The sequence below is a fragment of the Gouania willdenowi genome, chromosome 7 (genome assembly GCF_900634775.1).
Source record: "Gouania willdenowi chromosome 7, fGouWil2.1, whole genome shotgun sequence".
Taxonomy (NCBI): domain Eukaryota; kingdom Metazoa; phylum Chordata; class Actinopteri; order Blenniiformes; family Gobiesocidae; genus Gouania; species Gouania willdenowi.
The window spans coordinates 36,256,923-36,284,158 of NC_041050.1; the positions used below are offsets into that span (position 1 = coordinate 36,256,923).

The 27,236-nt window shown below is 37.5% G+C and overlaps 2 protein-coding genes across 2 annotated transcripts in view; one reads left to right on the forward strand and one right to left on the reverse strand.

The window, feature by feature from the left end:
* clcnk (chloride channel K) overlaps window positions 1–4,511 on the forward strand; it is a 28,939-nt gene extending 24,428 nt beyond the window's left edge. The window contains exons 17-21 of the mRNA XM_028452818.1: window positions 311–444; window positions 2,134–2,195; window positions 2,567–2,638; window positions 2,779–2,865; window positions 4,431–4,511. Coding sequence (XP_028308619.1) covers window positions 311–444; window positions 2,134–2,195; window positions 2,567–2,638; window positions 2,779–2,865; window positions 4,431–4,511 — 436 coding nt within the window. The remainder of the gene's footprint in view (window positions 1–310; window positions 445–2,133; window positions 2,196–2,566; window positions 2,639–2,778; window positions 2,866–4,430) is intronic.
* Window positions 4,512–7,423: 2,912 nt separating this feature from the next.
* On the reverse strand, window positions 7,424–27,224 carry fam131c (family with sequence similarity 131 member C). Its single transcript, XM_028453631.1, has 6 exons — window positions 27,064–27,224; window positions 22,270–22,331; window positions 19,515–19,599; window positions 9,631–9,840; window positions 9,328–9,417; window positions 7,424–7,724 (listed from the first exon to the last, which is right to left on the reverse strand). Exons 1-6 carry the CDS (start codon window positions 27,092–27,094, stop codon window positions 7,465–7,467), a joined length of 738 nt encoding a protein of 245 aa, XP_028309432.1. The 5' UTR covers window positions 27,095–27,224; the 3' UTR covers window positions 7,424–7,464.
* Between the last annotated feature and the right edge of the window lie 12 nt (window positions 27,225–27,236).

A 27,236-nucleotide genomic window follows, 5' to 3' on the forward strand; every position in this document is an offset into this window, starting at 1 on the left:
GTTACCTGACACCTGAAATACTCACTCATGAACATGATTTAATACAATATACTGTATATATTAAATCAAATTATATATAATAAAATATGCTACAAATTTGAGGGTTTTGCAATTCAAAGTCTGGTTTTGATGCTAAAATAAACAACTTTAAACATCCGATTTCAAACTCGGATGGCACAGATTTACTGCCATAGGGGGTCACCCTAAAAGGGATAAGCCCCTCATGGCACAATCATGTATATGATTTGATGGTTTAATTTCAGAGGAACCGTTTTGGTTGCAGATGTGACTGATTCATCTTTGTTCGTAGGCTCTTCCTCAGACCAGTGGGACAGGTGTTGAGAGGACAATCAGTGCAGCTTGAAAAAGCAGCAGGACCAGTGGAGATTCAGCATCTCCTCAGCACCAGCATGGACACACACATTCCTGTGGTGGACTCACATGGTGCAGTGCAAAATAACAAATAACAATAAAAAAAAAAAATTAAAAAAAATGCAAATGCATTCAGAGTAGTAGACTGCCATGAATAAATGGAGATGAAAATCTATACATACGGTATATGCAGGCGCGTCTCACCCGTGGGGGATGCGACACATGCACTTTCATGAAAACAAAAATGAATCCCCCTCACTTTTCACAGAGCGATTCATTGTTGAAAACGCATTGATGCAAGTTTGATGAGTAAAGTGACAAAAAATTAGTAACAGGTGAAAAATGGTCCAAAAGAGGCAGAAACATGACAAGAAAAGAGTGAAAAGTAACTAAAATGGGCCAAAAGCAGTCAAGAGTGGCAAAAGAAATTGACAAAAAAAGAGGAAACAAGTGGTATATATTGGGCAAAAAGTAGCTTATTTGGATAAATATGTGGCGAAAATGGTTTAATAATGGACAAAAATTGGAAAAAAGAACTTGCAAAAATGGACAACAATTGGGAAAAAGGGATATTTATTGGCAAAAGGAAGCTATGATCTGAAAAATAAAAAAATGTCAATTTTTTTGGAAAAGGGGCAAAAATGAGACAAATGAAGTTTCAAAATACCCAAAGAGAAAGGTAAAAGGGGTTAAAAAGTTTCCCCTTTTAAGGTTTTCTGGGGGAATAATAATTAAAATGAAGACAAACAACCACATGTTGAGCATCACTGACTTAACAACTGTATCATGGTTTTGGTAAATCTATTTATTGAACTAAATTTAGAGTCGACAATTGCCCTCACTATTTAAATTGCCGCTCCACCTCTGCATATCTATCTATATATCTATATCTATATATATATATATATATTTATTAGGGATGCACCAAAATGAAAATTCTTACCAAAACCAAAACAAACCGAAAGAAATTATTATGCTGATTTTTAGTCCCATTGCATTTATGGCTCTGAATGTGTACTAACTTCACTAAAACTAAAGAAAAAATTGCATATGTGCAAATTAATATTAATGCTTCAAAGAATAAATTAATTAAAAATTATCACTGACATTCAAACAATACACAATATAAAGTAAAGTAAGTTAACCACGCTCAATACAATAAATAATATTGTACAGGCCTATAAGTGACTGAGCTGCGGGAAGAGAGTGAAATAAAATATGTTCTCTTATCAAAACACAAAGTGCATTGAAGTTATTGATGAAATGCAGCTTCTCTGCTTCATTGATTTACCAAGCGTGTGCATCTCTAAGAACTATAGTTCTTAGAGATGCACACGCTCTGTGTGCTTTGATTGCGGCGTACATCATTTCTAATGTGAGCTGCTTCAGTCCTATACAAGAAATGATAAAGATCTCTGTAAAATGTACGCTGACAGACTGATAGAAATCGGAATAATGGTGCAGATGCTCGAAAATGACTGAAAATGCACTTTTAGGCCTTTTTCGGCTGAAAATTTTCAGTGGCCGTGCATCAGTAGATAAATATATATACAGTATATACCCAGAACCGTAGCATTTCAAATATGTAATACATTTGACAAGAATTAATAAAGAAAACACAGGGCAGCTGTGGGCAATTACATGGCTGAGGTTTTTTGTGTTTTTTTCTGAGTGGAGAGGATGAATCACCCTTTGGAGAGTCTCAGACGATTCTGAAAGCTCTGTTCAGTCCTGCTGATTTCATCTCTTTTCTCCTGACAGAGTCACAGGTTTTTGTGGGATTTGTGCTTCGATCCGACCTTCTGCGTCACAGCGCGGCTGAGGTAAAAGGATTAATGGAGGGGAAAAGGGAAGGGATGAAAGAAGTCTAAGCATACAAACAGATTGTGTCTCTGTAAACCCTGGTTGATCATAAAACAGCTGCTGAAAACTGGAGGTGTACAGATGAAGTTAGTGGCTGACATAAATCTAGTTTCACGATTACACACATCAATCTTTTCTACCCATTAAAATAAAACATTAGTTGTTAATAAAGCTACGTGTTGAATAAATGAGGTGTGAGGCAGCAGCACTGACCAATTGTAAATATTTGAAATTGCTTTCGTTTTTTTCAGGTAATAGAGACGCTGAAAGCTCTTCTGTGGATCATAATGTGGGGGTCATGGATGGAAAATGAATGTGCTCCTCTGTGCAGGGAAAACTGAATGAATTGTGCAGCATGCATCCAGCATCAGTGGTAGTGTCGCCTCACAGCACTGTTCAGCAGGTAGAGACACTTTAAAGGAGCATCAGGTGTTTCTGCACCTCAGTGAATGGATTACACTCAATAACTATCTGAAATCAGACGGTTGGTTGACAAATATTTGGGGAAAAAAACAATTCTCTATAACTTTCATGTCCCTTCAGGCTCACAGCTTACTGAGTCTACTGGGGAATCAAACGCTGTTCGTTGTAGACAGAGGAAGGCTCGTTGGACATATCACACAGACAGAGGTAAGACGTGTGTATGTGGGTAATTTTTTAGCATTTCAGAAACTATCCAGAGCAGTGGTTCCCAACCTGGGGTCCCTTCCCCTCACAGTCAGGAAACATGTAAGAGCCCACCTAGAATGTTTGGTCCACATTTAAAGAACATGAAGCTATTAAATAAGCTATGTGTTCATTTTAGCAGTCACTGTGTTTTTCAACCTCGGGGTCATGACCGGAATTCAAATGGGGTCGCCTAAAATTTGTAGGAGGGAAATACAAAAAATGTCTTGATTATTCTCTGAATCCAACCTACTCACCACAGATTGTAGAGTCCACAGGTGCTAGTTTTTAGAAAAGGGGCGGGGCTCACATTGCCCGTTTGTGACTCAAGATGCAGTGCCGTTGAGAGAGAAATTTACGATGACGGAAGTTCGAAATGCTTGGCCATCTCGTAATTCATGTAGACTCAAATATATTCCAGTAGTTAATGGCGGGTAATTCAAATCCATTGATTCCGAGTGAGATAACTGGGATTTTCAGTAATTTGTTGTCAATAACTGCATTGATTTACATTATTTATACAGTACACCATCATGTATGTGTAGATACAATATATGTTTATGCAGTTCAATAAATAGTTTATTTTAAATGCTAATGGATTTAGATACGCTGATGATAATAATAATCCAATATGATTATTTAAACATCTTACTGTTCAAAAGTGCATCGCAAACTGTCTACTCCGCTATAACTCCATTGCTCTGCAAAAGTCATCTGCTCACTTCCTGGAACTATTGTGAGGCTCCATGAACCACCATTCACGTGAACGGAGATGTCATAATTCTCTCTCTAAACGGCACTGGCAAGATGGTCTCAAAACGTCACATGATCTTGTCCTCAGCCAATAGCAAAAATCAATTGTAATAGCCTGGTTTCAACCCATAGAGGGCAGTCACTCTGACGCTAAATATGCCAAATTGAAATACTTTGACTAAAATGTTGAGAGTTGGACGAGGATTAATCAACAGCACTACTTCATACACAAATACATCTGTATTCGGCAGAAAAAAGTGGTTTTTGGGGTTTAGTTACTCTTTAAATATACAGTATAAAAATATCTGAGTTGGTGTATCTTGTCACTTTGTGCACCAATCCAGGCTGCTCATATCACAATATCACAAACATGATCTAAAACTAATTCTAGAAGAAGAAGAAAAGGTCTTTGGGGTCTCCAGAAATGTGTTATCAAAATGGGGTCATGACCTAATAAAAGGCTGGGAACCACTGCTATAGGGTTTGGGATTTTATTGGAGATCAGTAATCTTGAGATCAGATTACAGAACTATGAGGAAAAACAACTCTAATGAAAGATTTCCACAAGATTAGAACATTCCTGGTTAGATGTGGCTCATTTTCTACTGCACCCTTTAGTTGATTTAATAAGACTTTTGACGTAAACAAATGAAACTCTGGGATCCATCCTGCTTTGCATCAGAGGTTCAGACTGCTGCTGCTTTCAAACCTTTAACAACAACATCTCAGATGGAAAGTTTCCAGCACCTTTTTTTTCTTCTTCTTTTTTGAATCAGTGCCAAGAAAAGTCAGAGCTGTTCTGGAAGCAAAACAGGGTTTCACTGATATATACTTGGGAGCAGAGGGAGTTGATATAGTGAGGATCTGGTAAATGTAAGCAGATTGTAGGAGGCAGAGTGGCTAATTTTAGATTCTAAGCAGGTTTTTCTCTCTTCCCTCTGTCTTTCTCCATGTTTCCTTTCAGATGAAGAGAATATTAGAGGATTTGGTCCAAGACATGTGAACATCACAGAAGGAACGTCTCATCCTAGACTATAGTTCTAATCAAGTACTGAGAGATTAACTGTGTGATAATGTGTTAAAAATTTCACATCAAACGATCAGATCCAATCTGAAACTACACAGTTAGGAAGATGTTTTTTTTGTTTTTTTTTTACATTATTAATTAATGGATGATATTCTTGTAACATTTTAGAATGTATTTCCACCAATAAAAACAAAAGCCTATAGAACCAGTAGAGTGAGCACAGGGATGTCTGCTGTGGTTTTTCTGGTTGAACGGTTTACATACACTGATACACATTCACAGTCAGAGAAGTTTATAACAAACAAGCTCTCACAGAAACAGACGCTCACGTTAAACTGTGAACTGCCACCACAGCAGGAAGTGTACGACACTGTCAGCTCATAGATGTGTTGCTGGATGTCAAAGAATATGGATCGTCCTCAAATCTATATGTCTACAATTCAAGCAAATTATTAAAAATAACTTTATTTAACCCTAGAACACTATGTCACTAAAATGAGTAACGCCATCACTATGACCAGGTATTTATAGTCAAAATATGACAATACATGACAAATTAAATTAGTTTATTTTTATTTTCAACTATGCCATGCTTAACAAAATGAGAAAGAGAAAAAAGTTTGTGGAAGATAATGGTAAAATATTTATATTTGAAAATTAAGATAATGGGTTAGCTTAATTTCTTTATTAGCTACATTCTCATGAAATAAAATCATGTTTTATTTTTTTGTTATGCTCTTGTGCAGACCCTCTAAGTTTGGGTAAGAGAGAATAATGTGTCAATCTCAATGTTTTTAACCATGTCAAAAACTGGCGGCCCATCCCGTGGTTAACAAAGCAAAACAAAATCGAAGATTTCAAAATGAATACCATTTCTGTTCAAATTAGGTTACCATATTTTGACTTCCAAAAACAAAAAGGAAACTTGGGCCGACCTCGACATACTAAAAAAGTACAACGTTTTCTTGAATCTACCTTGTAAAGGCAAAATACAACATATGTGCATTGTACACACGTAAAGACTAGCTACAGAAAAACTGAACAACATTTATTCATCCAGAAACTGAACTTTTTGTCAAACAAAATTGGCATCTTTATGGTTTCCGTCACGTGCTCGTAAAATTAGCGTAATGACACAATTCTAGTTGTAAGGAGCAACTTCTTAGCTTTCAGAAACTGTTGAAATTTCTTAGATAGAGCAAATATTCTTCTTCTTTCTTGGTTATTGGTGTGTTGCAACCATCTTGAATAGGTGTATATCACCACCTACTGTACTGGAGTGTGTAAACTCAACATAACTCCCCCCTGAGTGTCTTTCTCAGAAGGGAGTCCCATTCTGTGGATAAGTTAAACATATCAATAGACTGACACTCTATGCATATGCAGCGCCCCTCATTGGCCAGTTTAGATCACGTGATAGGTGCATCACATGACTTAAAGTTTCATCAGTTGTATTTTAGCTCATTCATTTTTAGCCACCCCGCTAACCCTTTTATTGTAGCCCTATCCCTAACCCTAAAAGGTTTATTTTTGTCGGATATGTATTTTTAAAGGTGGAATTTGCCAAGGTAGATATGTTAAGATGGAAAAATGTACATGTCAAAAGTGGAATTTGAACCCATGCCTTAGACCACTCAGCCATCCTGACACAGTGAAATCACAGTCACATTACGCTTATGTAGAAAAGGTCCGGAAACGTACCAATAGTCCCGGGGGCTATGACTACATTTAACCTATCTCTGGACACTTTCTTCTATTAAAGGATATACACTAGAGCAAATATTAGCGGAGTTAAGGTCTTTTAAAATAACATGTTCCTGAGATGCATTCATGGTCCCTGGGAAACCTGGACAGTTTTTAAAATCTGACAAGATGTAAAAATAGGACATGTCTGGGTAAAACCGGATGTATAGTCACCCGAGTTAAAACATTCAATGGCTCTGTGTGGGGAAGCAATCTTGTGGTGTGCATATCTTCAATGTTATGTTCAGCTTTGAAACATTTTCCAACAATTTACTGGATTTAAAAAATATTGACGTCAGATTTCCCTCAGATTAGCATCCAACTGCATTTGTTGTTCAAATTATTAAAAAAGAACCCAATGTGCTCAACGTAAGCCACCACTCCACCAAACAAGTCACTTTGGCAACACTGATGGATGAAACCACCACAGCTCATTGTTTGAGCATCTGCTAACACTATGCACACAGTGGCCGGTAGCACCAAATCCTTCATTCTCCAAACCTCTCAGACAGAGCTGCACAGACTAGCAGGAAGCTCCTCTTCCCGCTCTATTCTTCTTCTACCCCTTCTCTTCTGAGACTGAGGAGCGTGAATTGGAACTAATCACAGCCGAGGCTCAAAAACTTAATTGGATGCTTCAATCTTTGTGTTCCTAGATTTAGAAGAGGAGTGTCAACGGTGATAGAGATGGATATGAGAAGAAAAAGACAATAGGACGAGCTTACACAGAACCAAAGTATTCAAACTGATGTTTTATACCAAAGATTCCAACAGGCACAAACTGACACCATGAAATTCATTGCACACTGAATAAAAAAAACAACTTTTAACAGATTCTGTACATATGCAAAGCTTTGGGCTCCACCAATGAGAAAATACTATTTTGAGTCTTTGTGATCGAAGCCTCAGGTTTAGAAATCCTTCAGGAGAAACTATTGAAATCCTCTGGAGAAAACTACAAACATCTGGGTTTGAGACTCAAGGACTCAAACTGAAGTTAATTTAAGATATTGCAGGTGGCTTAGTTCTCTCTTCCAAGGTTAGTTATAAAACACTTCATCCTCAGAGAGGGAGCTACTGTCCACGTGTCGGACTTCAGCCTGTGCAGTCGTAGCACATCTGTTCTCAAAAGACGGTTCTCCGTCCTGCTGAGTGTTGCTCATTGGAGACGTGGAGTTGGTCTGCAGAGGAAGAACCAGGCTGCTGCCAGGCGTCGGGCCGTGAATGCTGTATAGGTGCTGTGGGACTCCAACGCTTCCGCCATCAAGCAGGAACTGAGACATGAAGTGGCTCTGTGGAGCTGAGGACGCATAGAAAAGTCCTTAGTTTGGACAAGATGAAAACGAACTCAAAGATATATTTGATTTAAAAAAAATCCAACAACCACGAATCAGCAAGACCTTGCTGCATGAAGTCCTAATTAAAAGAAAAAACATGTAGCTGGACACAAAGGCCATCATTTATCAACCGTCTGTACGTTCAGATCTGAACGTACGACGTGCGTTCAGATCATATTCACGCAAGCTTCAGTATTTATCAATTCTGACGTGAGCATATGCTACGATCAGATCTCACGTCAGGTCTGAGCTCGTGTACGCAAATCTGAGTGGATTTGTGGTTCAGAACAGCCAAATAAAATATGAAACAAGCCTCAGCTGTCATTTAAGCATAAGCAGAAATGCATTAACAGATCAAAACAAATTATTAAAACAAATTAAACAAAATAAAATTAAATTTAAAAAGTTTTGACTGATACCACTTTTTTGGTTTTCCTTTCAAGGAATCCCATATAACCCCGCTAACATTTAGTCATTTTTAAGGCTTTTTTAAGTGCTTTGTTGATTTCTTTTAATGTGATATTTATTGCCTAAAGCATAGAGACTGAGGTCACATTATAAACGTCATATCCGTGTGTCTCCAGGATCTCTGCTGTGGAGTTGTTCTCAGCGCACACAGGGGGGCAGATGTCACCTGCTCAGTAGCTGATCTTCATCCACAGAGTTTAAATGCACTTCTTTAATTCCAGTTTTCACACGTTCAAAAAGCACTTCTTTGTTTTGCTCCACCTCAGATGTGAGGATACTGATTTTTGTCTAGGAAAAGTTTATTTTCTTGTTTGACCTCAGTGGGTGGGGCCTCCGAAAGTCGCTTGATTTATCGTCACCCGCTCATTTGTACTCTGGGATTGGTCAAATACAAATGTTTCATAAATCACACGTTGGTTCTGTCATATGACCAATATGCACCCGTTTTCTCGTAAGGTTGATAAATGAGGACCATGTGTAAAAACTACTAAGAGCGCAAACCCCGCCAAGCTCCAAATATCCTCTTTTATATTGGCAAGTATCTAGATAAGTGATCCTGATAATGGTACCATGATCATTTAAAAAATACTTAATCCGGATCCAATTTGAATGAAATTTGTTTGGTAATTGAAGCACAAACCCAACATAACAAATTTCACAACAATTACAAACTGTGATATGCATCTTTGTAGTTTCACCAATAATGAAAGATAGGGATTTTGGATTGTTGAAACCGATACAGAATCAGTGTATTGATAGCGATCCCCTTCATAATTCAATAGAATCTTCTATGGTGTAATTTCTATCTTTGGTTGAAGTTTTGTCTAAATCCATTAAGTACTTTTGCTAACAGACAAACAAATAAATAAATGGCAGTGAAAATATTACCTTGTTCTTACATAATCTTTAATATAATACACAAAGAAGGGGATTAAGACTAATGTTCTATCATTGCTCGTCAAAATGAACAATGCCATTAAACTCAACTATTAAAAACAAATCAAAAGATGAGTCATTCACATGCTGAGTCACGAAGAAACCACTACCGAATAAACACAGGGCAGAAATTGAGGTTAAAAAACACAGTAACAGACAAACCTTGTAAGCTGGTGGACGGCTGCTCAAAACAATCAGTCAACGACCACACATTCATGGCTGCCTCAGCCAAAGCAAACTGCTCTGCTACACCTAAAAAACCAGGACAAACACAGGCTTATTTAGCTTTTCAGAAGATGATCTCATGTTTTTTCACTTCTGGGCTGACAAATGAACGGAAAATCAAATAACAGCAGCAGGTTTAAGTAAGCCTCGTGAAGCACTATCAGAGGCATCAGAGCGTTACTTCATCACTGCTGACCACGTCTTGTTTTTCCATGATTTCACTTAATCACTTTGTCTCACCTGCAGCGAAGCGAGCTTCCTTGATCTCGTCCGTCATTTGAGAGTAAAATTGCTCATCCTCCTGCAGTCCCATTCCACCTTTTCCCCAAGCCCCACCCCCGGCAGCCTCACCACCTCCACCCCATCCTTTCCATTCAATGAGGTGAGCAACTCTGCCCTGGGCCATTGCTGTAGGCTTGGTGATATGATCCTTTATCGTAGCCACCAGACCTGTACAATAGAAAAATAAACTGCATCTTGGTAAATAGGATTATGACAGACAACTATATGGAGTTTCACAAACTCTGGTAAAAGCAGAAAATAAGAGTACAAGGAGAACATGAAGTAATGCACAACTGTATAAAAAATAAGGGTCGTCATTATTAGGGGCATAGACATTTAGAATTGCAAACTATTTATTAAAGACTACCACACTGATAATAATATATCTACCCTCTGGGTGTATGGTGGAGTTGATTATGTTAAAAAATAACCTAATGTTGAAAAGGACAGAGACTTCTCTTTGCCTGGAGTTGTAGCAAGAAATATATATTTTGTTGAAATTTAAGTAAGTGAGTTTCTTGAAAGAAGACAATGTCTGCATTTAATCTCGACACATAATCAAATATCTTAATCTTCTTTGATTTTGCACCTAGGGTTAAAATCCATGAGCCAAATGAATCCAGTTAAGTATCCAATACGACCCGCTGCATGTTTTCACACTCAGTAAATGACATCAAAATAAAGCATAATAAATTGACCCATTTCAATGCGAACAATAATGAGACACATGAATAATGTGTGCGCGCATACTCGGTGCAGAAACCATGTTGTTTACATATGTGACGCTTGAAAAACGCCAATGAATGAACCGCTGTTAAGGCTCGACAACAGTTTGTAGTACGTAGAAATCTTGTCAGCTGAGGACGCGGCCGCTTATTTAAGGAAACTCACTTTAAGTACAGGTGAACGATTGTGGGACACATGCAGCATTCCTGAAAATTAGTGGTTATCCGATGTTCAATGGCCAGATTATTTATACATATGATAGAAAAACCCAGTGTATATATGAAAGAAAACCTAAAAGCATTAAGTCTCTAGATGCTGATAACTTACTTGTTATGAACGGGCAGGTAGGCGGGCTGCTGTACTCGTGTTACCGAAGATGTCCACGTATTCTGATCAGTTTAAATGGACGAGTTTCATCCATTTAAACTGATCCGATTACTTCTGAACAAACAAAACGTGGTTATTTGGCAACTTTCTGCCATTTATTTCTATCATAAACTGCTGATTTTTACTTTATCTGGAATGTTTCAGCGCTCTCTCTCCGTGTGTGTGTGTGTGTGTGTGTGTGTGTGTGCGTGTGTGTGTGCGTGTGTGTGTGTGTCAGATAGGTCAGCTGTCAGCCTCTGTTTGATAGAACGCAACCATAAGTCTCGTCTATTCTTCAGAAAAGGGTGCCCACCAGCCGGTATGTTGTAAAATTTAGGTCCTGGATTGTTTGGGCTCTTATTTGTGCAATCAACAACGCAACATGAGGGCATCGTGTTGTTTCATATGAAAACAAAAGTGTTTCAATCACGTGCCGGTGCTAGTACAATGCAGTTCTCCGGGTGTTTCGCAGAGAGCCTGCGCGCGCATGCACCCAATTTAGTATGCATACAACACACGAAATGGGTCTATATGACTCAATATAGTTCACTTCCACTTGTTTGCAAATGATTGCTGAATAAAATTGTCATTATATCCATGCTGAATAGGGCCTGTACATTAACAAAGGAAAGAACAAAGGGTTAAATAAGGACGCACAAAAATCGACACATACAAACCTCAATAAAATGTCCATACTAAAAATGTGACCTAAGTGCATGGGATGTCCTGAAAATATCTTCAAAATGTCATTTATATTTTCATTGACCTATAAAAATGACTATGATTTTATCAATCTAAAACATGTATTTTAGGTTAATTGAAGTGAGTAAAAAGTGAGTAACGAAGATGAATGAATGAATGTTGCCCTGCGATGGACTGGCGCACTGTCCAGGGTGTACCCCTGTCTAACGCCCAGTGTGAGCTGGAGATAGGCACTGGCAGACCCCCGCGACCCTGAAAAACAGGAACAAGTGGGTCAGAAAATGTGTGAACGTCAACCCTCGCATGTCTAATCTCTATCTGGCACTAAGAGGTGCTTCTGTTTGTGAAAGTTCAGTGAAAACCTTTTCACAAGAAAACCTTTTGCCATCAATGAGTCATCCCTGCTTAACATAATCTACCACATTACTAGATAAGACCTACAAAGTCATTTTGTGCTATTACAAGGGAAGAAAGCCATTGAGAAATGGACAAAGTCGTATATGTGACTAAATTATGCTGGGACTGTAAAATGTATGGTAATGGCTAAGAAAATGGTTGAAAATGAGACATGAACGAGACGTGGGGAGGAGAACAGCATGATGTAAAGTGAAGTATCAAGTCTGAAATGACTATGTAAAATAAAAACGGAACTAGATGAGAAAAGGATGGAAGGAACAATAATGATATTTTCCATTTGAGGACCAAGTGACTCCTTGACATTGTTGTCCTGCCATCTGTGACACACACTAATCTCACAGCACAGACTGATGATGGCCACTATGACATGTTTGTATCCACTTGGCCTATGTGCAAACTGCACAGAATTATGTGTTTTCATTCCCATTTCTTTTTGCATGTCTTTCTGGTGACAATGTGTTGATATTTAAATACAGGTCAGAAGGACAAATATGAATGAAGAGAAAAACCTGGAAGGGCTTCATCTGAGGCTTCATTTAGTATTGCTTGAAATTTGTTTATTTCTACTCTCTCTGTATTACCCCAGAAAATGTTAAATTGATTGTTAAAAGTCTATGCTTTTTAGTGGTAAATCAATATAATTAAAGTTGTAAAAGCAGGAAAACAAATACAATGTTGTAGTACTGTATTGGCAGAGAACGTTTTAATACCTCATATAGTTTCAAACTTAACTATGATATATATTTTAGTCTTCTGCAAATATTACAAACCTCATGTCTAAAAACTATACAAATGTATCAATAACCATTTGTGTAATGTCACAAAAAGACTTTGGCAGTATTAGAAATCACATACTTACATACTACTCACACTCATCAGTATGTAGTGTGTTCCAATCAAATAGTATGGGAAGATTGAGTACTTAAGAAATACCCGGATTTAGACTTTATTGGGACATTTTTGAAGTATGCACAGTGGGCACAGTATTAATACCAACCGCCCCATGATGCATTGCAAGCGGAATGTAAAATCATCCTGGCACCGGTGTCACGGTCTGAGTTTACCTCGTACTGAGATCGATTATGAGCATGCCCACTACCGGAAAATGAATTTTTGCCAGTTACGCTGTGAGTTTTGCTACTTCCGCCGTGCTGAGATTGAAAATTCAGTTTCAAAGCTAATGATATTTGATGAGTGCTGAATGGCTCCTTATCTTCTTAGGGAAAAATGTACAACTGCTCAATATACGAGGCAGGAGAGGTTCCAACGCCACAAAGAAATGATGGTGAAGGGTCATTTATTTGCCAAAAAAACATGATTATAATACAGTCGTATTATAATATACATTGCAATAAATAACAGTTAACCTACTGAAACTTTACAATAATAAGCTGTTGTATTCATATAAATCTGATCGTGACAATCATTTTTTCATCATTGGTTGGTTTTTTATCGATGGTTTTTTATTGACGATTGACTGATGTGATGTTTTAAGCATTTTTATTAAAGTCAGTACAGTAATCTCTGTGCATGGCTAATCCAGCACGGGTACATCTCAGTACGTAGCAGTCACATACTGAGATTGTAAGAGAATCTTAGTACGGAGGTAAACTCAGAATGTAACACTGGCTTCAAGCTAAAAATTATACATCCCCTTTTGAAAATAAAAGCATCTCTTCTCGTCTTCCATTAGTTTTTAACACTTTTGTAATCAAGGCTCTTGTTTAGAAGTTAGAGTTAGTCAGTAGCACAATGGCATGAAAAGTGTTTCCATGAGTTTTATGAGCACATGTTGACATTCTAGTTGGTCACTTTCTCACTTAAAATGCTTTCAGAACTTTCAAAGGTGGAGAATCAACGGAAATATTTAGTCTCAGTGTAGCTTGGATATCATCTGACACATTTCAGTCCTGACTTCTGTTACAGCCACAAAAAGGACTATTAGTAAAAATAACAATAATACATTTTATTTAAAGGTGCTTTTCAAGGTACCCGAGGTCACGAGAATAAAACAGGTTAAAACAAACAGTAAAAAACAACAAAAAAATACAAAAACAAAATAAGGTGGACAATAATGGAAGAGCTGTCGATCAGAGGTAGAAGGCTGCATGACTGCATAATTACATAACTAATGGGGGCTTGTCCAGGATCGTTCATCTATCCTCTGGACAAACAAAGACACAACTGAACAGCCACAACAAAGAAATTGTTCAAATAAGCCTTTTAGTTTTACGCAGAGCACTTAATAATGATTTAGGGGAGGTAGGTAGGGACCTAAAGGTTGTGCCAAATAAATTAAATTAACAAAAAAAACAACCTATCAACCTCTAAGTCTAGCAGAAACAAAAAGAACATAAAACGTCTGACTATCTAGTCTACATAAGAGTCCAAGAAAAGTACAGCAAATGGAAATGAGTCTACGTGAGTTTCATGGATCAAATGAGCACATGTTGATGTTCTACTTGGTAACTTTCTCACTTAAAATGTTTTCAGAACTTTCAAAGGTGGAAAATACAACTATTTAGCCTTAGTGTGCTTCCGGTTTGTTGTAGGTTTGAAATGCATCTTGGGAAACTTGGAAGTATACTTCAGTGGGAGCGGTCACCATCCTAATTCTACTAATAGTACATTATATAGTAGACAGTATATACTATTGTGTATGTAGTGTATAGTGCAATAGTTTGCAATTTTGAACACAGCCACTGATTACATTTTTCTTTCACATTGTTCACTGTAATCTTCAGCCTTGATTACTGTGAAAGAGCTTTTTTAAAAAGCCACAGTCAGTCAGGGAAAGGTCACCTTATACAAACACACACACTGTTCATTTCTGTGTGACAAAAGGCTATAAAGCGATAATGCAAAAAAAAAAAAAAAACACTATATTTACATAATATGGCTGTAAACAAACCGGTTTTACCCCTGACTGTGAATGAAGCTGAACACATGTAGAGAAAATACAGCCTCCTCTGCAGGGCATCATTTTAAAGATGAAATGCATGCGTTTAATATTTTGTCCTGCAAAGCATGATCTAGTCTGAGCAGTTGTGCTTCAGAACTTGCATTGTGCGCCCACACTGTAAGATATAGATCAGGTTTCAAATTAATTTCAGTTCAGGGGCCAAATACGGAGCAGTTTGATCCCAAGTGGGCCACAGATTTTATGCTGTTAAACAAGTATACACTTTACAGATAATACAAAATATATACAGTAGGAAACTGACAATGTTCAAGCAATAAGTGATAGATATCAGTACCAACAGGATCTTCACTTTAAGTTTACTAGATTTTCTATTTAATTAAGACATTATGTAATTTGTGGAAACTGAAGGATTTTGAAAGAATTTAGTTTAACATTAAAATCATGTGAAATAAGCACCTGCAAAACTGTGAGCCCCTGCAAATAACCGTGAGTTTCTTTACACAATGACTCGTGTTTTCTTTGTCATCATAGATGCTCCAAAAGGCCGGGTTTGGCCCCCGAGCCTTGAGTTTTCCACGTGATTTAGATGGTTATCTTTCAGGGAGGTATTCCAGTGAAAAATAAATAAAACTGATGAAGGCAGCAGATGTCAGAGCACTGAACATTTACTTTTCCACACCAGAATAAACAGTGTTTCCCCTTCACAAGCCACAGGTGAACCAACAGAACCTCACATTTACAGCCTCTAAATAGACAATGGACTAATCCATTAAAACATGGAGGGGGTGAGTTCCACGTTTAGCCCATTTAGACACCCACAATCAATATTTACAGATTCAACAAAAACATTTACAAAAAAATACGTCTTTATTTATTTATCATTAGTATTTCCCAAATATGTATTATTGATACTGTAGCCGTTTAATTTAAGCTTTATATTTCGTTAAACTCTCCTCCCTCTGGGCCACATGGTTCTGTCTGATTGGACTGATGGTCTCCACCTGGTTTACACTTCCACCAGGTGTTATTAATGGCCTGAAAGAAAAAAATCATCTTATTTCAAACAATGAAATAGTGAGTTCAAAATATTAAAATACCAATGTTATATGTAGGTGAGGTGAGGAGTAGAAGTACTGTTACTTGATTGAAATTGTACTGGAGTACAAGTACGTCATACAGAAAATACTCAAAAAGTAGCTCAGATACTTAAATAGTCCTCAAAGTAAAAGTTACTAGTTATTTCAACCCCCACGTGTATTGTTGGTAATAAATCTTGCCATGGTTCCCTGACAGCTTTGATTGTTGTAGACATTTGTATTATATTTGTACATTTGTATAATGATGATTATTATTTTATCTTATTTATTTGTTTACTGTAATGTGTGCACTCATATTTAATCCTAATTTGTGTTTCTTCTTCTTATTTGTAATATTTCTCGAGCCTCTGTAACACAAGTAATTAGTTACCAGTTACTTTCGACCCCCGCGTTTATTTTTGGTAATAAATCTTGGCACGGTTCCCTTGCGTACACTCAACATCTCATGTCTACTCCATAACTGGAACTTCATTTATTTCCCACAAAGGCGTCTGTATAAAATAAATAAAAGTTTGTCAAAATGTACAATTCTTTTCTAAAATAAAAATAGCACGTTTTTGGAGTCACATTTGTTTATTCTTGTTGTCGTTTTGTATATTTTTTGGTCATTTTGTGTGAATTTGTTGTTTTCTGTTGTTTTTGCAGTTTTTTTGTTTGTTTTTGGAGTCATTTTGTGATTTTTTGTACTGATCTTTTGTGTTTAAACATTTATTTTTGGTAATAAATCTTGTCACAGTTTTCTTGCATACAGTAAACATCTCATGTATGAACTTAAAAAGGAAAAGACCAAATCTTGCACAAATGGAACTAAATTTATTTTCCACAAAGGCATCTGTATAGAATGAAATGTTTGTCAAAATGTTCAATTTAAATTCAAAAGAAAACATTTCTCAGAGAAAATAACCTCCATTCAATGCTGTCTTGGGGCCGTACATTACGTTTAATCTGATTGGTCGACTATGATGTGATGCATTTGATTGTTGTCTGGTCATTTCATTTTTTATAGTTTCACAATGTTCATTGATCATTTTAAAACCAAAAAAAAAAAAAAAAAAAATTACCTATTTTAAAACACATTTAAAGGGGACATATCATGGTTTTAAATCCTTCCTTTTTAGATATAAATCATACAGTTGTGGTCTATGTAAAGCAGAACTGCACTGCTTGGGTCTGAATTCCTCATTATTATAGCTCCACCCCTTTTCTACCCCTTTTCTGATGTGCTTCTAAGAGCAACTCGTTTTGGTGCGGTCTCTTTAAATGCAAATGAGACACTTCATACCCCGCCCCCTCTCCAGGTTCAACTCCACCCTGCTCGGCCATTTTTGTAGTTTGATAGAAGAGATATGGCTATGTAGCGGCGCAGAAACTTTTTATTCACACGTTATTTACACAATGCCAACAACAGAAGACTTGACCATCCAGCTTTACATGTTCGAGCCAGAGTCTGACCCAGCGGAGCGAGATGAGAATGAAGATGATGAACCTGCAGAACCCTAACAAGTGAGCTAACACAAGCACCGAGCTAACGCTAGCGCCAAGTTAACGTCACGAAATGCATTTTAATAGTCTTTTCAAAGACAAAAACGGCAAAATGAAATGACTAATGAAAACTTTAGACTTAAATTAAATCACGTAGGCCATATCATCAAGGATCTAAAACGAGCACACAGCGCTAACATATGAAGACGGTGCAACTGCTAATGCTAACAAAACAATGACAGGGACGTCTTATCGTCACGCTTTTTAGCGTTATTTACAGCTTACCGAAGTGCTTTGTTCATCATCTGCAAAGATAGAAGGAATTGAACCCTCAATCAGACAAAGTCTTTTGACAAATCCTTCTTTATACTGGTGGAGGTTGATGAAGCATTCATCCTTGAAGTGCTTCGCGCACACAAAAATGATCTTACCCACAGATGTGGGTACATTTCTATAAAAAATAAAACTCAACCAGGCACTTTAAAAAGGTTCTGATGCTGGGAGACGGTGTAATGAAGCGTGTGGGTTACTACATCCAACAACAGAACATTTTGATTTCTCATCTCGTAACTTCTGCATCCTGGAGCTTGGACTACAAAATAAAAGCGAGAAATAAAAATGTCGGATTGCTCGAAGTGTTGGGCCTGGAGTCGATGTCCTAATTTGGCAGTTCTGCTGACGTTATTGTTCAAAAAATGTAATAGAGAATTGAAAAATCGAAAAAGATTGAAAAATATGACCAAAACAGAATATAAAGATATCAACGGAGCACCTGAAGAGATTAATTTGAACTTTTCTGTACTTCTAAACACTCTAAATATACATCAAAATGCATTTAAGGGCTAAAAAAGTGGATTTAGCATGATATGTCCCCTTTAAGTAGAGGTAAAATGACTGATTCAGAAATATAGTCAAACAAGAAGTGATAGTCATGAACATCCCCTGCCAGATTTGTTGTCTTTATAACTCACAACTTAGATGTATACCTAAGAAAATATTATCATATCAGAATATAACATTAGTAAATGTCTTAAATGGTTTCTACGAAAAGCTGTCCCCTTTGAAGATACCTCGAGCAGAATAAAAAAAAAAACAACACAAGGGCAATAACTCCGGAAAGAAATATTTGCGCATTTCTCATTTTTGAACTCCAGCAAGGTATCGATACCCCAAAGCCACACACCGAATTTGGTTATCCTATCTCAAACAGTTTCTGAGAAAAGCAGTCCCCTTTGAAGATACCTAGAGCAGAGTTAAAAAAAAATAATTGCGTGCTTCTCATTTTCGAACTCCATCAAGGTATTCATATCCTGATGCCATACACCGAATTCGGTTATCCTATCTTAAATAGCTGTCCCCTTTAACTCGGACAGACGGACGCACGGAGCTCAAACATACATCCCCCTTCCACTCTTTGTGGCGGGGGGATAAAAAGTACAAATACCCATAAAAGCAAATCAATTATAGTAACATGAGTACTTGTAAGCTGAGTAAAACTGAACAGTGTGTTCCAAGATTGGACAAACTGTGTCACTTCTACAGCAGTTATCGACCCCTCTTACACCCCTCGCCTTCATGTCTGTGATTGTTCCGTTTATAATTGGACAGCTTGATTTTGTTGTCCATGAATAGGAAAAAACGCTGGGTTGGAAAAGTTCATGAATACAGAACACATTAGCTGAGATCATGAAACCCCACAGAGAGCAGGAGGCAGTGGAGATGAGGCCGACTTTGAAGGAAGAAAGAAAAATGAAAAGGAAGCGAAAACGGCAAGAGAGCAAGAAGCCTGTGTGTGTGTGTGTGTGTGTGTGTGTGTGTGTGTGTGTGTGTGTGTGTGTGTGTGTGTGTGTGTGTGTGTGTGTGTGTGTGTGTGTGTGTGTGTGTGTGTGTGTGTGTGTGTGTGCGTGTGTGTGTGTGTGTGTGTGTGTGTGTGTGTGTGTGTGTGTGAGACAGAGAGAAAGCATAAAGGGAAAGAAAATTACATTACCAACCCTCCATGGATGTTAACACAATTGTGATTGTTGTATGTTTTCCATTTACAAATGCCAGCCTACACACACACACACACACACGCACAAACACACACACCATGAAATACAGAGTTTGTGCAGCGTACGTGTGTGTCTCACCTATTAAAGAGGATGTGGCTAGTTGACCGATGTCATAGCGGTTGGATTTATCTGCCACACTGCCATTGGATGGATTTTGGCCATCCTGTTGAGGAGGACAAACAACAATAATAGAAGTCGTCATCACCTCACGTTGAGAACTAAACTTGGTGAGATAGCTGCTAATCTTTCTGTCATCTCACTGTCATCTCACGCACGCACACACACACACGCACACACACACGCACACACACACACGCACACACACGCACGCACACACATATGAGCATTGAACACGCCTCTGATGCATTCACGCAATATGTGAGATGACGCAACCAACACATTTTTCACCATTTGAAGAAACATTGTGATAATGACAATAAAAACCCAGACATCCTGACGCGTTCACACTCAGCCTCAGTGAGACACAAACAAAGGGAGGTATTTTAAACCTAAGCTGCTGAAGCCACTTTAGGAAGAGAAGTTACTGTAATAGTGGTACAGATTTATGCAGTTTTTTTTTTATTATTATCTTCTTTCATCTTTAAGGTTTTCAGAATTTTACTGCTTAACTACGGAGAAATTTGAAGCTCTAATTTGAGGAATTGGTTTCTACAAAATGATCACAGAGGACTTAAAGCATGGTTTTTCAGCCTTGGACCAATTAGATAGTATGGAAAGGTTGAGTACGCGAGATATCAGGACATTTTTAAAGTATGCATGGTGGGAACACTAATCATACATAACTTTTTAACCCCTTTTTACCATTATTCTTTGGTCATTTTGCAACTTCCTTTGTCCCATTTTCAAAAAGTTCTGACACTTTTTTCATACTTTAGCTTCCTTTTGCCAATAAATATCCCCTTTTTCCTATTTTTTGTCCAATTTTGCATGTTCTTTTCGACACTTTTATCCAATTTTTGTCCTTCCTTTTATTCTTTTGGACAACTTTTCATCCAAATAAACTAACATTTGCCCAATAAATACCACTTGTTTCCCTTTTTCCCTTCATTTATGCCTTTTTTTGTTCCACATTTTTCCCTTTTTCACTATTGATTGCTACATTATGCCCATTAAAGCTACCCTTTGCCATTACACACCACCTGGTTCCTCTTTATTTACCCATGTTTTGGCCACTTTGTTTTGGTGTATTTTAGTCACTTTACACTCTTTTCTTGCCATGTTTTTGTCATTTTTGGCCACCTGTTAGCATGTCTGCTTCTGCTCACACATCAAAAAATCGTAGCAGACCGGCCCACTTCAGGTCGACGGCCCACTGGGACGATGCCCAGTATGCCAGATGGACAGTCCACCCCTGCCACTTCATGATACATTGCGAGCGGAATGTAAAATGGTCCTTGGACCGACTTCAAGCTAAAAATCAAACATCCTCCTTTCAAAACAAAAGCATCTCTTCTTGTCTTCCATTAGTTTTGAACCCTTTTGAAAATATTCTCTTATTTTTAAGAAGTTTAGTCAGTAGCACAATGTAGGGTCTCCAAAAATCACCCAAATGTCGACATGAAATGTGTTTCTGTGAGTTTTATGGATCAAATGAGCACATGTTGATATTCTACTTGGTCACTTTCTCACTTAAAATGTTTTTAGAACTTTCAAAGGTGATGAATTAACAGAGATATTTATCCTCAGTGTGAACAAGGTTTTTGTCCTTGGAGCTTCCAAAAGCATCTTGGGAAACTTGGAAGTATACTCCAGTGGGAACGCTCATCATCCTAATCATAATAGTAGTATACAGTAGACAGTATACTCATTGAGTGTGTTGTGTGTAATACGTTAGTTTGCGATTTTGAACATACCCCAGGTCTTCCTTTTGTGATTGTGGGATCAGCAAATCCCTTTATTTGCCAAGTTTTGCCGACTTCTGATCACATCACTTGGGAAAATGTTCCTAGATTTCAAAACTATGGCTGAAGTAGCGCTAATAATTCTAGTCTCTAGTGTAGCAGCAGTGCGTGGATTAAGCCTCCAGAACAACATCAAAAAAGTTGCGAGAAGTCGCTTTTTCAAGGTAAAAGTCAGAATCTCTTGACATTTGCTAATTATTCTATATGCAGCCAACCCACTTGAAACATTTGATTACGCACAATTTGAGAGTCCATGTGAGACCACAGCAGGTGAGCTGCAATCTTTTCCTTTTCATGGTTCACATGAAGTTACTGGGGCCACAGTCAGTGGTTTTCCTCACTGCAGGGGTTCAATATGATATGAATATATTTTTGTGTCAAAAATGCAGAAAATGTAAATAAACTAATGCAATATGCATTTGTTTGCAACACCACCTGCATTCATCCATCATCCATTTTCTGACCCGCTTGTTCCTTTATTCAGCTTTGCGGGGGTCCGCTGGTGCCAATCTCCAGCTCTCATTGGGCGTTAGGCGGGGGTACACCCTGGACAGGGCGCCAGTCCATCACAGGGTGACACGCAGACAAACAACCACTCACAGTTACATTCAGTGCTATGACTAATTTAGTGACTCCATTCAACCTAACAGTCATGTTTTTAGATTGTGGAAGGAAGACGGAGTATCCGGAGAAAACACCCGCAGCACGTGGAGAACATGCAAACTCAACACAAAAAGGACCCAAGTGTCCACCCCAAGCCTTGAACCTGTGAGGTGAACGTGCTGACCACTAAGCCACCTTGTGCCCCCACTTGCATCCATGTTTAATACAGATAAGGAGTGTTTTTAACAACATCCCTGTTTGATTGTCTTCAGGTCTGAACAAATAAGAAAAAAGTGAAAGTTGCTCACCTTGACGGGGGACGACTGGCCCTCCTCGGTCTGGTGCAGAGTGGATAGAGCCAGGTGGAGCTCTATGGGGAATCACACACAAATACTGCTGTCAGATTTATGGTGTATGAAAGGGAAGCGGTGTGTGAGTCTGTTTGTGTGTTTGTTTGTTTCTTTCTTTGTGTGTGTGTGTCTCCAGGCTGGAATTTTTATATTTCATACATGTTGTCCGTATAACAGCCAGCAGAGTACAAGTACTCACGTTACTGTAATTGAGTTGCTTTTATATTTACTTGTACTTAAGTATGTTTTAAAAGAAGTAAAGTAATTCATTATATTTCCACACCTAACAGTTACAGAGTAAAGGCATATTTTTTGTTCTCAAATGATCAACGGACATTGTGAAAAACCAGACAACAATCAAATGCATAACATCATAGTCGACCAATCAGATTAAACGTATTGTACGGCACCAAAACAGCATTGATTGGATGATATTTTCTCAGTTTTAGAGTTTATAAATGTGTCTATACTTAGAAACTGAGGATTAAGTTATTGTTTAATGAATCCATTGGTGTTATTTTATAGAAAACAAAGAAAGAAAGAAAGAATTGTGCATTTTGACAAAGGTTTTATTTTATACAGATGCCTTTGATGAAAATAAATTAAGTTCCAATTTTATTTTCCAATATTTTTACCAAAAATAAACATGGGGGGTGAAAGTGAAATGTCTCACAAAACACAAAAAAAAAATCACTGCAAAAATACACAAAATGACAGAAAAATATACAATATAACTGCAGAAATACACATTTGTGACTCCAAAAGTGCAAAAAACACACTCGTTGACTCACAATAAACAGAAAACAAAAAAATTGCACACAAATTGACCAAAAAATATACAAAGAATGCACATTTGTGACTCCAAAAACACAATAGAACATCAAAAATACAAAACATTACTCACAAAATACACAGGACGAGTACAGAAATACATCCTTTTATTTTATACAGATGCCTTTGTGGAAAATAAATTAAGTTTCAATTGTGGCAGATTAGGTTTCTTCCTTTTTAAGTTTATACATGAGATGTTTACTGTATGCAACTGTGGCAAGATTTATTACCAAAAATAAACATGGGGAGTGAAAGTAACATTGAGTACTATTTAATTGAGCTACTTTTTACTTGTACTTGAGTATTTAATGTATGACTTACTTGTACTTGGGTACAATGTCCATCAAGTAACAGTACTTCTACTTGAATAGAATATATCAGTACTGCTCTAATGTATAATAGATGAGATGCTGTGAGTCCTGATTTGATCCTGAGAGATTGTGAGTTTAGTTACTATTACTTTAGCTACTCTGTGTGTTTGCTTCATAATTGGAGAGGAGATGAACCCAATCTGAATGAGGAGAAGAAATGAAGGGCAGGTCAATGGAGATTTAACATCATTAGAAAGACACGCACACGCACACACATTCTGCTGAGGGGGGGTTTCCCTAGGGAAGTGTCGTCATGACAATTGGCCGTCGCTATGGAAACTCAACACTAACAGGATGTAGATACTCTTGCTCACGCTCACAGTCATGGATGGACTCATGGACACAATGAATGGAGCTCAGGGACTTTGTCTGATCTCTGGCCTCAGTAGATGTCATTCAAAGGTCAATAACCCTTATAATGAATCCTGTGGTGGTTTGGTATCTGCACACGTCCACTATCCTCCTGTTTGCCTTTTGTTCATCTCTCCAGCTTATAAACCAGTGCACAACTCGCTTCATCTCGTTCAAATGTAAGCTTCCTGAACCACAGCTGTTTTTACCTCACCAAATATTTGCTGGTTGCACGGCACACACAATATTCCTTTATTCAAATAACAATTCAATCACACACTACATGATGTTTAAATGACACAAATTTGCAAAAAAAAAAAAATTCGGTCTTCACATTAGATCGATTGCGTTTGTCATGTCTGCTCAAGCTTGTAAAGCCATTTTCATGTACAGGACACTTCAAAGTGCAAAGTCACACAAAATAAACATCCCAGTCGTGCTAGCACACCATAAAAATGACAAAACATGTAAAACAATATCAATAGAACAGGATAATATCAAATTAAATAGTGTAACTGTTAAGAGCAGAGGTTCCCAAACAGGGGTACATGTATCCCTAGGTGTACGGGAACACATTGCTGGGGGTACGAAATAATCGGGAAATGTTCCTTTTAAGACAACTTTTTGGTCAAATTCACTACAAACTAACAGTACGATTGCCAAATAAAATACTATATTTTATTGTAATTTCTTGAAACATGATTATTTTATGCTGTAGAGGCCATTTTATCACACTTCTGACAATAGGATACAATAATTAGCTAAGTGACCTTAACAAAGGTTACTATTTACTCTCATTGTTTTGAATTTGAAAATTAAACCACATTTAGGGGTTTAGGAGAGCTTGCTGTTCCAATTCATGGAGAGGGTACTGATATGAAAAGGGGGTACAAATGATTCGACAAAAATGCGAAAGAGGTACACGGGACAAAAAAGATTGGGAACCACTGGTTTAGAGCATAAAATTTGGCCTGCTCGATAAAGTAAAAATTATTGAAAAAAACATGAAAGCATTTTTAAATGACCAAATAAATCAGTTGTAGATATCTCAGCTCTTCTAAATACAGAAAATCAATCAAAATGCACAATATTCGTAGAGCTCGTGTTTCCAGTCTTTATATCACATGACGGCAGTCATTTTTAATCTCAAATTGTTGAAATAACTCTTAATTTTTCCAAAATCTGACAATTTTTTTCAAAATCTGACAATTTTTTTCAAAATCTGACAATTTTTTTCAAAATCTGACAATTCTTTTCAAAATCTGACAAATTTTTTCAAAATCTGACAAATTTTCCTCAAATTTTTCCACAAAATTTCCACAGATTCCCCCAAAATTAGAAATTTAAGTGAAGATCCTCCAGGGACTGATATACACACATACTTTATCATTTATACGTGCAAGTATAAGGGCACATTAATGTTGAATTTGCTCATTTTTCCATCCTAAAATCTGTGGCCCCCTTGAGGTCAAACTGGTTCGTATTTGGCCCCTGAACTAAAATGACTTTGACACCACTGGTTTAACTGAAGAACATTTAAGTAAATATATAGCCCTATACAAAGACATCCTTACCAAGTTCATATGGAAACATTTAACTAATTGATCTACACGTTAATGTTAAAGTGATGTCAGTAAACTTCCTAATATTTCATGTATTCCTTCACACTGATGACCATCATACAGTGAATACAGTCACATAGAGGTCCATCAGCCCCAAGGTCCTGTTGTTTCACCTTGAAGCAATCAGTGAGACCCCCGTCACCCCCCCACCCCCCACACCCTAAGTCACATCATCAAATCATCAAGTTGAAGATGAGCTTCATGGGAATCTGTCACATCTCAAATCAGTCTCTAAACCTCATACTTATTCATTCAACATTAACCACATGAGAGATTCAATAATCAATTAGTATCCGTGTTCAATTACAACTCAATTATCATTATGGTGACCAACATTTTTCAATTACAATGCAGTTATTTTTTATCCTCAAAAAGTCAATTACAATTATGTTCTCAATTACTAAAGTTCAATGACAATTAATCACAATTACTGAACCTTTATTTAAAAAAAGAAGCATAAAACATATAAACGTGCCCTTCTTTTGTGTTAGCTTTCTGTTAGCATCTCTAATGATAACGGGTCCTAAATCAGCTGTAAAATACACTAAAAGCAAATATTAATCGCCTAATTTATTTCCTAATCATTGGTTACCTTATCAGGCTTCCTAATCAATTAAAATATAGGTTTTAATATTTTTGATGTTGGCGTCCAAGCCTTTTTTATGTCTGTACACACCTCGATTTCATTTTTTCTTTTAATGGTAAAATGTGTAGAATTGCAACATGGTTCCCCAGTTTTGCAATAAGTCATAGTTGACAATTTTTATAGATTTTTCATGTCAATTACAACTACAAAGTCAATAATCTGAACTAAATTACAATGTAATTACTATTAGGACAGCAACAGATTTTTAAATCACAATTATAATTGTAATCATGCCATCATTTTAATTAATTATCAATTATATGCGATTACAATAATAATTGAAAGGCTCAGATTTCCACACCAAAAATAATAAACCAACATTTTCATTGATTAGGAAGCCTAACATGGTAACCAAGAGATAGGAGAGAAATTAGATCATTATTTGTTTTTATTGTATTTTACAGCAGAATACATTATCATAAGTGATGTTAACGTTTATTAGGTTTTTTATTTCAGCTTAGTTATTGTGATTAATTGTAATTTAACTTTAGTAATTGACTTTCTGAGGACACAAAAATAATTATAATTTAATTGTAATTGGAAAAACTGCTGGTAACTGTAATCCTAATTGAATATGGGTAATTGTGGAAAATGTATTTGTAGGTGAAAAATGTAATTGACCCTGACACGCGCGCACGCGCACGCGCACACGCACGCGCACACGCACACGCACACGCACACGCACACACGCACACACGCACACACGCACACACGCACACACGCACACACGCACACACGCACACACCCACCCCCCCACACCCACCCACACACACACACACACACACACACGCACACACACACACACACACCCACACCTTAATAACATGATGTAACTTTGTGTAAAGCATGGACCTCTATGGATGCTCAGCAGCTGCATCCAGATGTTCCAGCAGCAGATGTGCAGGTTCAGGCTGATTATTCAGGTACTGACCTTTGTGACCTCTGCAGAGACAGGCACCCATGGTCTCAGGACGGCTGAGCGGTCATCTGTTCCCCATGATGGAGCGACCAGGAGAAGGATGAGCGGAGGAGGGAAAAACAGGAGCAGTGAGCAGAGAGGAGAGAGGAGAGAAGTGGGAAAGTGAGAGCGAGAGTGAGAGCGCG

What these genes read in the sequence shown, in the direction of transcription:
- fam131c (XM_028453631.1), bottom strand. Translation starts at nt 27,094, where the DNA reads ATGGGTGCCTGTCTCTGCAGAGGTCACAAAG. An exon ending in TCTCTGCAGAGGTCACAAAG is followed by an intron (nt 22,332 to 27,063) that starts GTCAGTACCTGA and finishes GATTCCCCATAG; the next exon opens with AGCTCCACCTGGCTCTATCC. An exon ending in GCCGTCCACCAGCTTACAAG is followed by an intron (nt 7,725 to 9,327) that starts GTTTGTCTGTTA and finishes ATGCGTCCTCAG; the next exon opens with CTCCACAGAGCCACTTCATG.